Source organism: Tupaia chinensis, unplaced genomic scaffold (genome assembly GCF_000334495.1).
Source record: "Tupaia chinensis unplaced genomic scaffold, TupChi_1.0 Scaffold144269_1, whole genome shotgun sequence".
Lineage (NCBI taxonomy): Eukaryota > Metazoa > Chordata > Mammalia > Scandentia > Tupaiidae > Tupaia > Tupaia belangeri.
Genome location: NW_006204127.1, coordinates 84,638 through 100,960, shown reverse-complemented (window position 1 = coordinate 100,960; position 16,323 = coordinate 84,638). Strand labels below are relative to the sequence as shown.

Sequence of the window (16,323 nt, the reverse complement as noted above, 5' to 3'; positions counted from 1 at the left end):
TCTTTAGCAGTTTATTATCTCTCTTCTCTTCCATCTCTGTTAGCTTCAACATTATGAATGCTCTAAATTCCTTATCCGACATTTCCATGATTTTCACCGAACTGCTTGTGGATGAAGAAGAGTCATTCTTTTCCCTTGGAGGAGAGGTATTTTCTCGTTTTCCCATATTTCTCGTGATCCAGCGGTGATTTCTTGTCATCTGATGGATGATGGTGTGTTTCTTTCAAATTCTTGATGTTCAGTCAAAATGTTCAGGAGCAAGCAGAGGTGATCTAGAATCTTTGCCGTTCTGTTGTGATGGCTGGTGCAGCAGATTCAGTAGATATTGGGGAATGTTTTAACCCGCTAGCTCGTTTGTTGGAGGTTGAATTATCAGTAGAAAATCTTTATTCCCTGAAAAATCTAGTTCGCTGGCGCCATATGGAACCTTCTGCTGAAGACCTGGCTTCTTCTGCTGCTAGCTCGTTTTTTGGAGGCTGAATTATCAGTGGAAAATCTTCATTCCCTGAGAAATCTAGTTTGCTGGCGCCATGTGGAACCTTCTGCTGAAGGCCCGGCTTCTTCTCCATTTCTTGTTTCTTGTGTGTGATCCCCCCTAATTTCTCACCTTCTGCCATTTCCTAACCTCCTCCTACACTGTCTCTGGTATCTGCAGTTGATTCCCATTCCTTTTTTATTTTTTCCCTCATTTCATTGATTCACATAATATCTTAATCTAAATACTTTCAATAGCAAATTCAGCTGACATTTACCTAACTGTGAACACATGCTGACTTTAGGCATGAAATTCTGTAGAAAATTTTATTTTCTAAAGGGGTATGTGTTCCCTTCAGGGACTGCAGTGCTCCCCCACTACAATCCTTTCTCTTTCATTTTCCTCTCAGGATTTTGGGCATGTGTGCACATGTGTACTTACCAGAGAGAGAAAGAGGGAAACATAAAAGCACCACTGAGGGGGATGATCAAACTATAATCTCTTCTCCTTTATTTCTCTTCTCAGGATTTTGGACATGCATGCACACACACCCTGTATATTTTTAAAACTGTGTAGTTGGGGGACCAGCAGTTAGCGTAATGGCTATGTCGCTGGATTCCCACGTATTCGACTGGGGTTCACGTCCTGGATCCGGTGGCTTAAAACTCACGCCAGGCGCGTGTGAGTGCGTGCTCAAGATCCCGAGAGGAGGATAGAGGAGAAGGGATTGCGGCGTGGCCATCCCCCCGGGAGGTGATTTCTCACTTTCTGTCTCTCTCTGTCTGGCAAGTGCACACGCCCTATAGCAAAAACCTCTCCAAAAAAAAGAAAAACAAACAAACAAACAAACAAACAGTGTAGTTGGCCATGCTGCATCCAGCCATCTGAAGTTCTACACCATCCTCAGACAAGTTTGGCCCTCAGCTTTAATAAATATTGCCAAATAGTTTCCCAAAGCACTTGTAAAACTTCTTCAGCAGTGTACCAAAGTTACGATTTACTGCATTCTTTTATTTTTTTTTATCAGAGGTGAAACATTTTTATTTCACAGTAGTCTTTAAAATTGCAAAGACACTATTTTCTTCACATAAAAACATTAGTACACATAGCTATGCTTTCTAGAAAATGACTATATAGATCCTTTCAAAGAAAAATGCTCTCCATTATATCTCCGTGGTGAGGCTGCTTGGAAAAAAACCCACATCTTAACTGATCCCTACAACATACTATTCTAGCACTCTGTATCTTTTGGTTCGAAGTATAGATTACTATCATTATCACTGTAATCATAGGTTCCTGATTTCTTACATGCTTGAGAATATATATGTAGACAGGTTTATCACTCAATGTTCTATTGGTTCATTAGTCTTTCATGATGCAGGTTCATCAGCAGGCTGTGCAGGCTGTGCCTTTCTCTGTGATCTTTCTTCAAGGCCCTCCAGGAACAGTGACACATCATCATCATAGATCGTAAACTTCAAATCTTTATTGATAATTCCAATGGAAACATTCTTTGTAGTTAGGTCCTGCTCTGCAGGAAGAGCCTCTCTTAAGGCATACAGACCATGTTTAACCAGTTCATGCAAATTACAGTCTATAAACTCAGACATATGTCTCTCCAAGTAAGTACAAGCTGACTGAGAACAAGCTCCAATAGACATAGCTCTGTAGTCAAAATAGTTGGCCAATGGACGAGTTTGGAAAATGTGAGGGCCCATATCATCATTAACCAGCAATGAGCAGCCCAACACCATACAGTCTCCGGCCATATTGTTGTGTTGATATCTGGGTTTTGCTTCCAATTAGAGACACAGGCCGAGACAGAGGAAGTGGTCTATCAGAAACGAATTTGGAATCCAAACACTCTTGGCGCATAAAATTACCTAACAGTCTAGCATCTGTAGAAAGCCCCGCAATTGAGATAACAATATAGTTGTCAACCTGGAGAATTTTTTACTGATGAGCTGCAAGCTCTGACTGTGCTCTCTTCAGTGCAATCAACACTGCATGGGTCTTTGATTTCAGACCAACTGTGGCTGAACCCTGTTTAACAGCTTCCATAGCATATTCAATTTGATGAATCCTGCCCTCAGGGCTCCAAACAGTGACATCATTGACATACTGATTCAAAATATGGTTCCAGCACAGGCCTGGTTGCAGCCTACTGCACACCTTTGATTCAAGGAGTGTTGCCAAAACTAGTGCTCAGCGATCTACAGAGCCTGCATTCTTCTCAATACTTTTTATTTTTTACCTTTTTCATTTTGAGTCATTCTGATAGATATAACAAAAAAAATTATTAGATAATATGGAACTTTCAGATAATAGCTAATCTCTCATAGTAAAAGATTAAATAATGAATATATTCAGCCTTTAGAAAAAAATACGTATATATATTTATTTTTAAGAAAGATTTTTGCTATAAGGCATGTGTACTCACTCGAGAGACAGACCGAGAGATAGAGAGATAGAAAGCTAGAAATCACCCCCCCGGGGGAATGGGCACACTGCAATCCCTTCTTCTCTATTCTTCTCTTGGGGTTTTGGGCACATGCACACACAAGCCCAGAATGAGTTTTAAGCTGCCAAAACCAGGACTCACATCACAGTCAACTATGTGGTAGTCTTACGCCATCCAAAGAATATGGATATTAAAGTGCTATAAAAAACTAATTATACTAATGATAGGTAGAAGTAAACACCTACTAAAGAACATACCAAAAACAGTTCAATCATGGAGCCACCAAATAGTCCTTAAAAGTAGGGGAAAATATAAGAAAACACAGAAAGCAGATAGCATAGTAAGTGACAACTGTTCTGGAAACTAACCTATAGTGTGCGTTCTCTTACTAAAATGTTATGGTAGAGACTCTTCTATGGAAACAATGACTATTTTATTTCAGAAAAGTAAGTATCAGCAAATTTTTTTTCATCATTCCTGACAAAGCCAGGAGAGAATGAGAAAGAGAAAAGCAGCCTATACAGAATCTGGCCATGTAGCAATCCCTATACTCCAGTCCTTCAGTCTTCCTGATCTTAGGCACTAGCGTGCATGCCCAGCATGTTTAATCTGATCACAGTGGAGATTCAAACTGCAGATGCCATGCGGTATCCTGTTTTTTTCTGAGCAATGCATACTCTAATACCACAAAATCGAACAAATCAGTATTTTACTTTTAATAAAGATAACATCAAAATATATTCTGGTAAAATCTTAAACAGCTTTTCTATGTGTGACAGGGTGTATAATTTTGTATTTATACTCTGTAAGATACATTTAAGTAACTGCAGTATACAACTAAACCAGGTCATAAAATTTAAGTTAAAAAATACACACGCACACAGAATTGGTAATACTACCTTATATCTGATCTAATATTTAACTAAATAAAAAACAAAAACAAGTAAAACCCATAGTTTCACTTAAATTATTTTAAAAAAAAAATCTTGGCAAAAGGGAAAATCATGTTACTTCTATTTTATGTTATTGGAACTGTGATCTGGCCTCAGTCACAGCTTAGATTCCAAAAAATGAGGACCACATTGTGTAACTTATCACATAAAAAATAACCACTATAAACTTTAACAACCAAGTAAACCACAAACTATGTCTAAGATAATCTGTTGATAAGCCTCTTTCTTTCTAAATAATGTTTTAGCTTATTACTTCTCCAAAGTTCATTGGGTGAGATTTATATATGATCACTCCAACTAATGAACCATATGTATTTATTTATAAAATTCTGATTCTTATTAAGATGGATAAGTGATAACCACTGATAAAAACTGCATGATTTACTAGTTTATTAGCTTGGTAAAACTTTCTAGCATGTTTAAGTTACATCTACGTTTAGTATTTTACACTCAACAGAGTAAAAAACAGAGTTTATAAAACTTGCATACATTTACTTGAGTATATAATATATAAATTTTGAACACTTACAAAAATTTTAAAGTTTCTTTTTGTTTGTTTTATAAATTTGAGGCTGTGTGCCACACCACAATCCCTTATCCTCCATTTTCCTCTCAAAATTTTGCGAACACATGCACACATGCCTGGCATGTTTTCTAAGCTGCTGGGTCTTGGACTTAAACTGCTTACTTAGCCACATGGGATCCAGCTGCCTTAACTACTATACTCCTGGGTGGCCCTCTAAGTTTTAAATAATAATATATAAAAATAACTGAAGTATAAATAAAAGCGCTAAGAAATCATTAAAAAAAATGCTAAAGAAACGTTAGAAGGAGATGACCAGAATATTGAACAGAAACTTTCTGATGGCAAAGACTATTTTTACTGATGAGACAACAACAACAAAAAAAGACTCTAAATGAAAGAGTGAGTGTTGTAGAACTAAGTGAACATAAATATCACCTACAAATAACAGTTATCAGTGTGGAATACACAACACAGTTCAGTACTGCCACTTTGAATTTCTTTTAATCCCAGACAACTCTAAATTGTTCTTTCAAGAAATTAATAATTAGACTTGTTAAGTATTCTATTTGAATAGAGTGGGAGTGCTGCATTACCAGGAAACACAGAATAAGTTAATAGTATGTGAATAAAAACTAAGGTTTTTAGTCTAATGCTTATTAAGCCAAGTCACAACAAAAATAAAAGGCTAAAAACTCACTCACTGTCTTCTGTGGGAAGAACTTGCAGGGAGTAAATCCACTCTATTATATCATCTTTCTTCACCACATCTAAGGAATCCAACATATCCAGCCCAGAGAGTGCAAAAAATGCAATTGTCAACCTATAAGAAAAACAAAAACAAAAACAAAACAAACAGAAAACTCCATCTTAATTATCAAAGAACTGTAATCTTCCTGGTTCAGAAAAATAACAAACTCATTGTACTTTTATAATACTTTAGACTTCCATTTTGTAAAAGCCTAAAAAGCCAACTGGCTAATTTTATATTATCAATGAAATCTTTTTATTCTGGGGGTAGGGGTGAGCCCATGACCAAGTGGTTAAGGAAATCAGATCCTACATAGTTTGAATTGTAAACCTGGTGGTTTGAAAGACATGCTGGGTGCGTGTACACATGTGTCTAAAATCCCAATAGGATGGAGAAAGGAAAAAGGGATTGCAGTGTGACCACATTCCATGGGGAGTGCTTTTTCTCTCTCTCACTAGCAAGCACATGCACTCCCTGACAATTAAAATAATAGTAATAATAATAAACCTTAAAAATTTTGTTCTTTAAAAAAAGATATTTAGGGACCAGCAGTTAGCATAATGGCTATGTCGCTGAACTCCCATGTAGTCGACCACAGTTCAAGTCCTGGACCCGGTGGTTTAAACTCACGCTGGGTGCTTGTGCGTGCAAGCCCAAGATCCCAAGAGGAGAATGGAGGAGAAGGGATTGTGGTTTGGCCATCCCCCTTGGGGGGTGATTTCTTGCTTTCTGCCTCTCTCTGTCTCTCTGGCAAGCACACGCGTCCTGTAGTAAAAACCTCTCTTAAGGGAAAAAAAAAAAGGAAAAGAAAAAGAAAAAGAAAAAAAGGATACCAACTTTAATGGTGCCAACACATGGCGTAGATATTAAGGCACTGGATCTCACATGACTGACTCTGTGGTTCAAGTTCCAGATACAGTGGCTTGAATATCAAACCAGGTGCTTCTGTGGGTGCCTAAAATCCCAACAGGAGACTGGAGAAGGGGCTGAGGCATGGCCATCCCCCTTGTGGGAGGGTATTTCTCATGCCCCAAACCCCAGCCATCTTTCTCTAGTGAGTATAAGTGCCCTACCACAAAAACTTAAATAATAATAATAATAATAAAGAAAAAAATCTTATTTACTCAAATCATACATTAATCCACTAAAGCTAGTATTAACCTGAAGGTAAAACTAAACTTTAAAAAACTTCCCTGCACCTAATTGGTACATACTATAAGCACGAACATCTGGGAAATAAATAAAAATATCAATTTTCACTAATTTGCCATCAGCAATTATGTTTATGGTTTGTGCTTAATTCCTTTTTTTTTTTTTTAAGAGGTTTCTGCCTTAGGGTACATATACTCATTTGGAAAGACAGAGACAGTGAGAAGAAAAGTGGGAAATCATAGCCCCCCCTCCCTGAGGCAGTGGAGATCGCCATGCCACAATCCCTTCTCCATTCTCCTCTCAGGATCTTAGGTATGCATGGACATACACTTGGCATGATTTTCAAGCCACTGGGTCCAGGACTCAAACCACACTCAGCCCTGTAGGAGTCCAGTAATATAACCACTATACTATCTGCTGGGCCCAGTTTGTGCTTAATTCTTGGGTAATGTCAGAATAATTTTTTTTTTTTTAGAGACAGATTTTTGTTATAGGGTACATGTGATGGCTGGAGAGACAGACAGAGACAAAGAGACAGAAAGAGAGAAATCACCTCCCAGAGGGGGTGTCCATGCCGCAATCCCGTCTCCACTCTCCTCTCAGGATCTTAGGCATGCACATACATGTGCCCAGTCTGAGTTTTAAGCTGCTGGGTCCAGAACTTGAACCACAGTCGGCTTCATGGGAGTCCAGCAACACGACCATTATACCATCTACTGGTCCCAGAATAAAATATATTTTTATTCAAATATGTTTACAAATAATGTAACTCCTTAGAAAAAACTTATAGTAAATTTTGGAAAATATGTAACACTTTAAGAAATAAATACAAATGCATTTCAACTCTGTTTTTCTAGAGTGGAATATTCTTTGATGAACTGGAAAACTTGAAGGCAACACCCTCCCTCTCTAAGACTCTATCAAATAAAAAACCTAAACTTCTGCTTTCATGTAAAAATCAGTTTTGTTTTTGTTTGAGCCTATGTGTGCACATGTGGAACAAAGATGGAGAAAGAGAAGGGCATCCTTCACAGGGTCTGGACACACCAATCCCTCTCCTCCAGCCTACTAAATTCTGGACAATCGCTGTGTACTCAGCATGTTTCAGCCTGACTGGGTTGAAGATCCAAACCATGGTTGCCATGTGAGATCTGGCTTCTCTAGAGCACCACACTAACTCTGAGCTATGAAATAGGTCTTATAGTTGCTTTTAACACAAACAGTCTGTCATATATCATTCCTTTCATGGTATAATGTTGCTTGATGAAGCACTGTTATCTCACTTCCATAGTCTAATAATTCTTAAGACTAATAGTAGTAAATTAACACTTTAATTATCCAGTCTAAAATCTTACAGCAGAGCCACTTGATGCATTCTGCAATCTTACCAGTGAAGGCCCTAGAATTAAGCCTTAGTGCCTAAAAAGTCATCATTATATGAAATAAATTCACTTCTCTCTAGAGAAGTTACTAATATTAGACTAGTATTATCTAGAATGGTATTACCACTTTAGGAGAAAAGGGGAAATATTCATCTCTTTTTTTAGGGTATAATTCTTTCTCTGATCCCCAGTAGAAATAAGGTTGGCATCCACTACATACCAAGAGGAAATGTCAGAGAGTAATTTAATTCCAATTGAAGTTGAAGGGCAAAAATGAAAGTGAAGATGATCCTGGTACATTGATAATAAATAAGTATTTGAGAAACATCATTTAAAGACTATTACCATGTCACAAAGCTATAACTATGACAACAGGAAAATTTCTTATATGTTACTTCCATTTAAGTCTTTTTTTAAATTAATTTATTTTTGTATATACATTCAATCACACTGTTTAGCTTACAATGTGAGCATTTCAATATGTGAACATTTCTCCCTAGTCCCGTTAATCAAAATATCTTCAACTGATAACACCACACTTCCCCATCCCGTTAATTCTCTACTTCCATATCCCTTCTCCAAATGTCCTTCGTTAGGGCCCAGTCCTCCACATATACCTCATCTGACATGCACACCCATCTCTTGTGTTTGTTCAGCCGTTAGTCAATCAGTTTCAGTTATAGAGTGCAGACATTCGGTATATGTTAAGTGGGGACATACAATGTCTCTCCTTCATAGCCTGGCTTGCCTCACTCAACAAATCTTCCATATTCTTCCACTTTCTGTCAAAAGCCAGGGTTCTGTTGGTTTTTATGGCTGAGTAGCATTCCATGGAGTACACGTGCCACAGTTTTTCAATCCATTCCTCCATACGGGGACATTTGGGTTGGTTCCATGACGTCGCAATTGTGAATAGTGCCGCAATAAACATTGATGTGCAAGCACTTTTCCTATGAAGAATTCTTCTGTCCTTTGGGTAGATACCAAGGAATGGGATTGCTGGATCATATGGTAGTTCTATTTGTAGATTTTTGAGGAATCTCCAAATTGTTCTTCACAGTGGCATGACCCAATTTACATTCCCACCAGCAGTGTGAAAGAGTTCCCCTTTCACCACACCCCCGCCAATACTTATCATTTTTTGTTTTTTTAATATTAGACATTTTGACTGGGGTTAGGTGGTACCTCATTGTTGTTTTTATCTGCATTTCCCTTACGATGAGGGATATTGAACATTTTTTCATATGCCTTTTGGCTATTCGTATGTCATCTTTAGAGACATCTTTTCAACTCCTTCTCCCATCTTTTAATAGAGTTGATCATCTTTTTTCCAAACAGCTTCTTTAGTTCCTTGTGTATTCTGGTTATCACTTCCATTTAATTCTAACAATTTGCTAAGATCCCCCTGGATTAGGGAGGTGATATATCTGGAAAAGAACAATGTTAAAGTAAGGGCAATGGAACCCCTTTTAGGTGGGAGGTGGTATTGCTTAGTTCAGAACTCAAGACTACAGTCAAATTCTGCATCAGTCAATTTCCAGTCACATGATTCTGGGTAGGATACCTAACCTTCCCTAAGTCTCCCCTTCCAATAGTATGTAAATCATAGCCACACTCAGTTATGGTGCTTGCCTGCACACAAAAAGCACTCAGCAAATAAAAGTTATTATTATAGTGTTTGCCCTGATTTGAAGGAGTAGAAGTAACACGACCTAAGAGCAAATTACACTCTATTACACCATAAGTCTTTTCTCCAGGCCCTTGTTTAGCAACTGTTTTTCCAAAGGAATGCTCTTCTCCAAAACAAAATGATACTGTAGATATGGAAAAAAATCTCTACACAACAGCAGACAAATTTGAAAATCATTGTTCTCAGTGGCATATATGTCTCATGAAGAAAAAGTCTGTTTTGTTCCTGGTATGCACAAATATTCATTGGATCAACTAACAGAAAAAAAGCCCTGTAATACTATTTATACATCTAACCCTCAAGAACAGCTCTAGGAAGGCTTTAAGTTCTGGTATAATCCATAAAACAAATGATTAAATTTATAGTTAGATAAAATTAAGTATCTAATCCTTTAGTTTATTAAAGCATTATTAGAGACTAAAGTAAAAGGAAGACAGAGACAAAAGTGTAGAAACACATGAAGGACTTGAGATCGGATATTAAAGAACTTCGGAAATTATCTAGCTTGTCACTTTGTGGTGTGCTCTTCCTCAGGGGTGCTTCTCAAACCTGGTTGGGCATTAGAAACACATGAAAAACAAATGACTAAAACACCACACCACCAGCATAAACTACAAAGGCCCAGGGCCTGCTTCACAACAATAAAATATCTGTGTGGAAGGTAAGGTCTAGGCACCTGACTGTTTATCTCCCTCTAAACTTCCCAGGTGATTTTAAAGTGCAGCCAGGCTTCAGAGGTTCTCTAAGTATAACACTGCCCCAAGGGGACACATGATAACCAAACACTGTTGGGTGTCACCACTGTGGGAGGGTGCTAATGGCATCTAGTGGGTAAGTGCCAGGATGCTGCTGAACTCCTACCATGCACAGGACAGACCAACCCAACAAAAAATTATCCAGACTAAAATGTCAATTGTGCTGCAGTTGAGAAACCCTGCTTTAAAACTGAATGTATGTCGGTGCAACCTAAACGATCTGTTCATTTCCCTTGCTCCAGGATATGGATTATTTACCTATAAGCAAGCATCAAATACAAGAAATCAATCATCTGGTGATAAAGTACTTTAAATTACTGCCTACTTAATTATAATGGCTCGGGAACCAGCAGTTAGCATAATGGCTATGTCGCTGGACTCCCACGTAGTCGACCATGGTTCGCATCCCGGACCTGGTGGCTTAAAACTCACCCTGGGTGTGTGTGCATGCACACCCAAGATCCCGAGAGGAGAATGGAGGAGAAGGGATTGTGGCATGACCAACCCCCTTGTGGGTGATTTTTCGCTTTCTGTCTCTATGTCTCTGTCTGTCTGTCTGGTGAGCGCACGCGCTCTATAGCAAAAATCTCTCCAAAAAAAAAAAATTATAATGGCTCATAAAAGTACATCACTCAACTCATTGTTAAAGAGTTAAATTTAGATCGTAAGATTTAAAGGCTTAACAGGACTACTACAGTGAATAGCTTATGTTTATAAAACGAGATCCCATTAAGAGGAACCAGCAATGACTGGTAAACAAGCCAATTCCCTTCAGGCAAATACCTGCCTTCCTTCTAACACAGGGGAAGTATTAATTTTCTGATCACTCCAGAATTGTCCAGAATTCTCAAGTAGAACTTAAACAATGAGAGAGTGAATTAAACAAGTCAAACGAAATACAAAGGAATTCTAAGCTATGGCCCTGCAAGAAAAATAATGTAGGATTTTATGGTGGCCAGATGACTGTATGTCATGTATATATGCTGGGCAATCTCACTCAGTGCAATTACATAGAGCATTAATTTTGCCAGCACATGTACTTGGATAAAATCAAGTAGTGATTTTTACTTTATTATTAGATAAGTGCAAAAGCAATTGTGGTTCTGGACCATGAATTTTAAATTACTATAACTAGGTTCAAACATCTTTATCAATCAATATTTATCAATGGAACCATTACAATCAACACATTTTTGCCAATGAGAAGTAAGTTTGTTTATTCCTGTGGCATAATATTTCATGCTTCAGGATTCGATGAACTCTTAGAAAGTATCTTCTGCATACTTTGAAGACATGAACGTTTCTCCTGGTGATTGTGGAAGCATTTCCCCTGCAAAAAGTTGTCAAGATACTTGAAGCAGTGCTAGTCAGTTGGTGAGTGGTTAGGTGAATATACTAGATGAAGTGAAACTTCATAGCTCAATTCATTCAATTCTGAAGCTTTGGTTGTGCAATCTGCTCAGTCACCATCAAGGAAATTTGGACCCTTTTTGTTGACCAATTCCAGCTGTAGGAGCTGCAGTTTTCGGTGCATCTCATCAATTTGCTGAGCATATTTCTTAGATTTAATAATGGTTTCAAGAGGATTCAGAAAGCTATAGTGGATCAGACCTCACCAGTAACCTTATTCTGGTGCAAGTTTGGCTTTGGGAAGTGCTTTGGAGCTTCTTCTTAGTCCAACAACTAAGCTGGTCATAGACAGTTATTGTATAAAATCCACTTTCTGTCACACATCACAATCCAATTGAGAAATGGTTCATTGCTGTTGCATAGAATAAGAGAAGACAACACTTCAAAACAATTTTTAAAAATTTTTGGTCAGTTCATGAGGAACCCACTTATTCAGCTTTGTCACTTTTTCAATTTGTTTCAAATGCTGAATGACCACAGAATGGTCAATGCTGAGTTCTTTGGCAACTTCTTGTGTAGTTGGAAGAGGATCAGCTTGAATGATTGCTCTCAATTGGTTATCATCAACCTGTGATGGCTGGCCAATAAATTCCTCATCTTGAAGGTTCTCATCTCCTTTGCAAAATACCTTGAACCATCACTGCACTATACATTCATTAGCAGTTTCTGAGTCAAATGAGTTGTTGATGTTGTAAGTTATCTCTGCTTCTTTACCACCCATTTTGAAGTCAATTAAAAAAATTGCTTGAATTTTCTTTTTGTCTAACATTATTTCCATATGTCACACATCACAATCCAATTGAGAAATGGTTCATTGCTGTTGCATAGAATAAGAGAAGACAACACTTCAAAACAATTTTTAAAAATTTTTGGTCAGTTCATGAGGAACCCACTTATTCAGCTTTGTCACTTTTTCAATTTGTTTCAAATGCTGAATGACCACAGAATGGTCAATGCTGAGTTCTTTGGCAACTTCTTGTGTAGTTGGAAGAGGATCAGCTTGAATGATTGCTCTCAATTGGTTATCATCAACCTGTGATGGCTGGCCAATAAATTCCTCATCTTGAAGGTTCTCATCTCCTTTGCAAAATACCTTGAACCATCACTGCACTATACATTCATTAGCAGTTTCTGAGTCAAATGAGTTGTTGATGTTGTAAGTTATCTCTGCTTCTTTACCACCCATTTTGAAGTCAATTAAAAAAATTGCTTGAATTTGCTTTTTGTCTAACATTATTTCCATAGTCTAAAATATATATAAAATAAATGGCAAGTTATAAATCATTATAAAAAATACAGTGAGAAATATGCATTAAAATAATACACAATATAACCATATTTATTTAAGAATACTTTCAATAACAAAAGCAAATTTTAGCAACACAAAACTGCAATTACTTGTGTATCAACCTAACACTTCTTTTGGAGAAGGTTTTGTCTGTTCTCTCTCTTTCTTCTTTCCCCTACAATTCAATCTCTGAGTCTGCAGCCTGCAAAACCAAACGAAGTAAGCTATGTCTTCCCTTGCTCCTTTCAGTACTCTTCCTACTCTGAACAATACATACTGATATGATATAAATGGCAACTGTTCTGTCAGGCTAGAGCAGTGAGTGACAATTTGGGAATACACTGGAAACCAGATGTACAGAAGTTGACTAGATTCCCAAATTTTGGATCACTTGTTCTGCCAGTTTCTGGTGGTACAACCCCTTCCTTTACTGTTATCTCCCTGTGTTTTTGATGATGGACTGCTTTCCTGGCTAGATCTCACATGGGGCCATGGTTAAGTCATATTGCATAATACTAAAATTATAAACTAGCAGCTACATTGAGAAATAGGAACACAAATAAAATTGATAACAATGTAGGTGAAGAGAGAGCCCTAGAATTCACATTAGAATCAATCATGAAGTTAAAATACTAGCACATAGATGGCCCAATAAATACTACAGAACTGGGACCAGCAGTTGGCATAATGTCTATGTCACCGGACTCCCATGTTGTCGACTACAGTTCAAGTCCTGGACCCAGTGGCTTAAATTCACACAAGGTGCGTGTGCGTGCGTGCCCAAGATCCTGATAGGAGAATGGAGAAGGGATTGCGGCATGGCCATCCCCCCCCCCGGGGGGGGGTCCTCACTTTCTGTCTCTCTGTAACAGCATCACCTGAGTTCTTAGAGATGTGCATCTCAGAGCTGGAAGTAGTGTAATAAAGTATTTCTTTTTTGTTTTCTTTTTTTTATTATTATTTTATTTTATTTATTCATTCATTTTATTTATTTATTTATTTTTAGTTTGACCAGAGAGAGACAGCAGGTGAGAGAGAGAGAAGGAGGAAGTGAGAAAGCAAGCCACCAGATTCAGGACTTGAACCCTGGTCGGCCATGTGGGAGTGCCCAGTGCCCTAACCACCACGCCACCTGCTGGTCCCAGAAGTAGTGTAATAAACTGCTTGCTTATTTGTTTCACCTCTCAGGCAGTCTCAAAACTTCGTGTATACACTGCCGGGCATGTGTGCATGTGTGCCCAAGATTCTGAGAGGAGAATGGAGGAGACAGGATTGCGGTGTGGCCATCCCCCCTGGGGAGTGATTTCTTGCTTTCTGTCTCTCTGTCTGGCGAGCGCATGCACCCTATAGCAACCCCCCCCCAAAAAAAAAACCATAGTGTATATCACTATCACCTGGGATGTTTATTGTATAAATGCAGATTCCCAGGCCCAGACATTGAGTTCAACACAGAAGATCAAGGAGAAAGCCAAGGTTCATGTGTGCTGTTGATGTAAAAGCCTCTCACCATCAAGCTTTGAGAGATATTAGACTGCTAGACTGATATTTGTGAGATAGGGGAGGAAATGAACAGGACAATTTCAAAATGACAGACAACAGAGAAATTATAATATGAAATATATAGGAAAAAAATGAAAGAATATGAGACTAGGTAGATCATAAATGTCTTGTAAAACAAAAACTAATTGCCTAAATCTTTCTTTTATAGCAGCTGGACTGGTAAAAACATATTAGAAAATAGCCACTATTTTGACCATCAATTAAAAATCTACTCTAATTCCCATTATCCCAATACAAATGGTAATATCCAGTTCACCTAAGTAACTTGTTTCATATATACTGGTAAAAAAAAAATAATAATGCACAGAGGTACACCTGCACTGGTGATGCCACATCCCCCAAATCCAGACACACTACGGGTACTCAATAAATGCTTCAATACCAGGTAAGAAGTATGATTTAGTCAACACATTTTGTCTTAAGGTTCTAGTATGAGTAGAAATTTTAAGACTAGTCTCCTTTGCTAAGATTGAAACTTCTTCGTGAGCATCAAACTTAAGACTGCATCAGAAAAGGGAAAAAGCTGAAAAAAAAATCACAACAAAACTGATACATGCAAGACTGTCCTTCCAGGCCGCAGGCAACAGGTCCAACTAGAAGCCTCTGGTCAGCAAGGGACTCTGAGGGAGGGTCATTTCTGACCCCCACCCCACTTCCAGACTCCCCAGCCCGACTCCACTTCCTTGACTGTCCTTCCAGGCCACAGGCAACAGGTCCAACTAGAAGCCTCTGGTCACCAAGGGACTCTGAGGGAGGGTCATCTCTGACCCCCACCCCACTTCCAGTCTCCCCAGCCCGACTCCACCTCCTTGGTAGGTAGATAGAAATTTTCTGTGGCTTTTTTTTCTTTTTATTCCCCTTGGAGCCCACCTATTCCATTGCTAATTCCTAGCTCTGCCTCTCTTCACAGACTATCCTTCCAGGCCGCAGGCAACAGGTCCAACTAGAAGCCTCTGGTGAAATTGCGTGGTGCGCGACTTTTTCTTTATCTCTCTCTGTTGTCTTTCATTTCATTTCATATTATCCTCTCCTCTGCACTTCTTACTCTGATAGAGGGACTAGACAGGTCTAGAATCACACATCTAAAATTCCCTAGTAATGCAAGTGTCTCTGGGATCCTCCCTTGTACTGATCAACCTGTGAGAAGGGAAATACTGCTTTTTAGATACCTCAGTAGAGTTCCTATCTTGAGAGCACATTGGTATAAACAACAGAAAAGAGACTTCAGCAAACATATGTTCCTGACCAAAAAGAAACACTCCTACTCGTAGTGGGAGAAACACTCCCCTAAGAGGTTTTCAAAGGGAATACATCTTCCAATGGCTAGAAGTAGAAAAGGAGTCTCAGGTCTGAATAAACAAGGAAATATGTCTCCAACAAAGGAAAACGATCCTCCGTGTATCGTAAATATGGAGGATGTTACCAAAATGACAAAGAATTTCGAACATTCATGGTGACCAAATTATGTGAACTGGAACAGAAAAGAGACAACGAACTGCAGGAAATTAGGAAGTCCTTCCAGGATATGAAGGAAGAAATGGGTACTCTGAGAAAGAATCAGAAGGAACTATTAGAGATAAAGTCTATAATACAAGAAATTGAAAACTCTCTGGAAAGTACTAAGAGCCGATTAGACCATGCTGAAGATGGAATCTCTGATGCAGAAGATAAAATCTCTGACTTAGAAAAAAACACCAAAAAAATCGAGAAAATAACAAAAAAACATGAGGATAATATACGAGAAATACTGGATGCCATTAGATGCCCAAACATCAAAATAACTGGCATCCCAGAAGGTGAAGAAACTAATAGTGGAATGGAAAATCTATTCCATGAAATCCTGGAAGAAAATTTCCCAAGTCTAGAGAGGCACTCAACCATCCACACCCAAGAAATACAAAGGACCCCAAATAGAATCAACCC

At 38.4% G+C, this 16,323-nt stretch overlaps 1 protein-coding gene and 1 pseudogene across 2 annotated transcripts in view; both read right to left on the bottom strand.

The window, feature by feature from the left end:
• The window catches only part of PGGT1B (protein geranylgeranyltransferase type I subunit beta), an 80,541-nt gene that overhangs the window by 56,584 nt on the left and 7,634 nt on the right, over window positions 1–16,323 (bottom strand). The window contains exon 2 of one of the 2 annotated variants that reach the window (XM_014583381.2): window positions 5,113–5,235. In XM_014583381.2, the coding sequence (XP_014438867.1) occupies window positions 5,113–5,235 (123 nt within the window). The remainder of the gene's footprint in view (window positions 1–5,112; window positions 5,236–16,323) is intronic. The other variant, XM_006166532.3, reaches the window with a different exon arrangement.
• On the bottom strand, window positions 1,250–2,766 carry LOC102485883 (proteasome subunit alpha type-1 pseudogene; annotated as a pseudogene).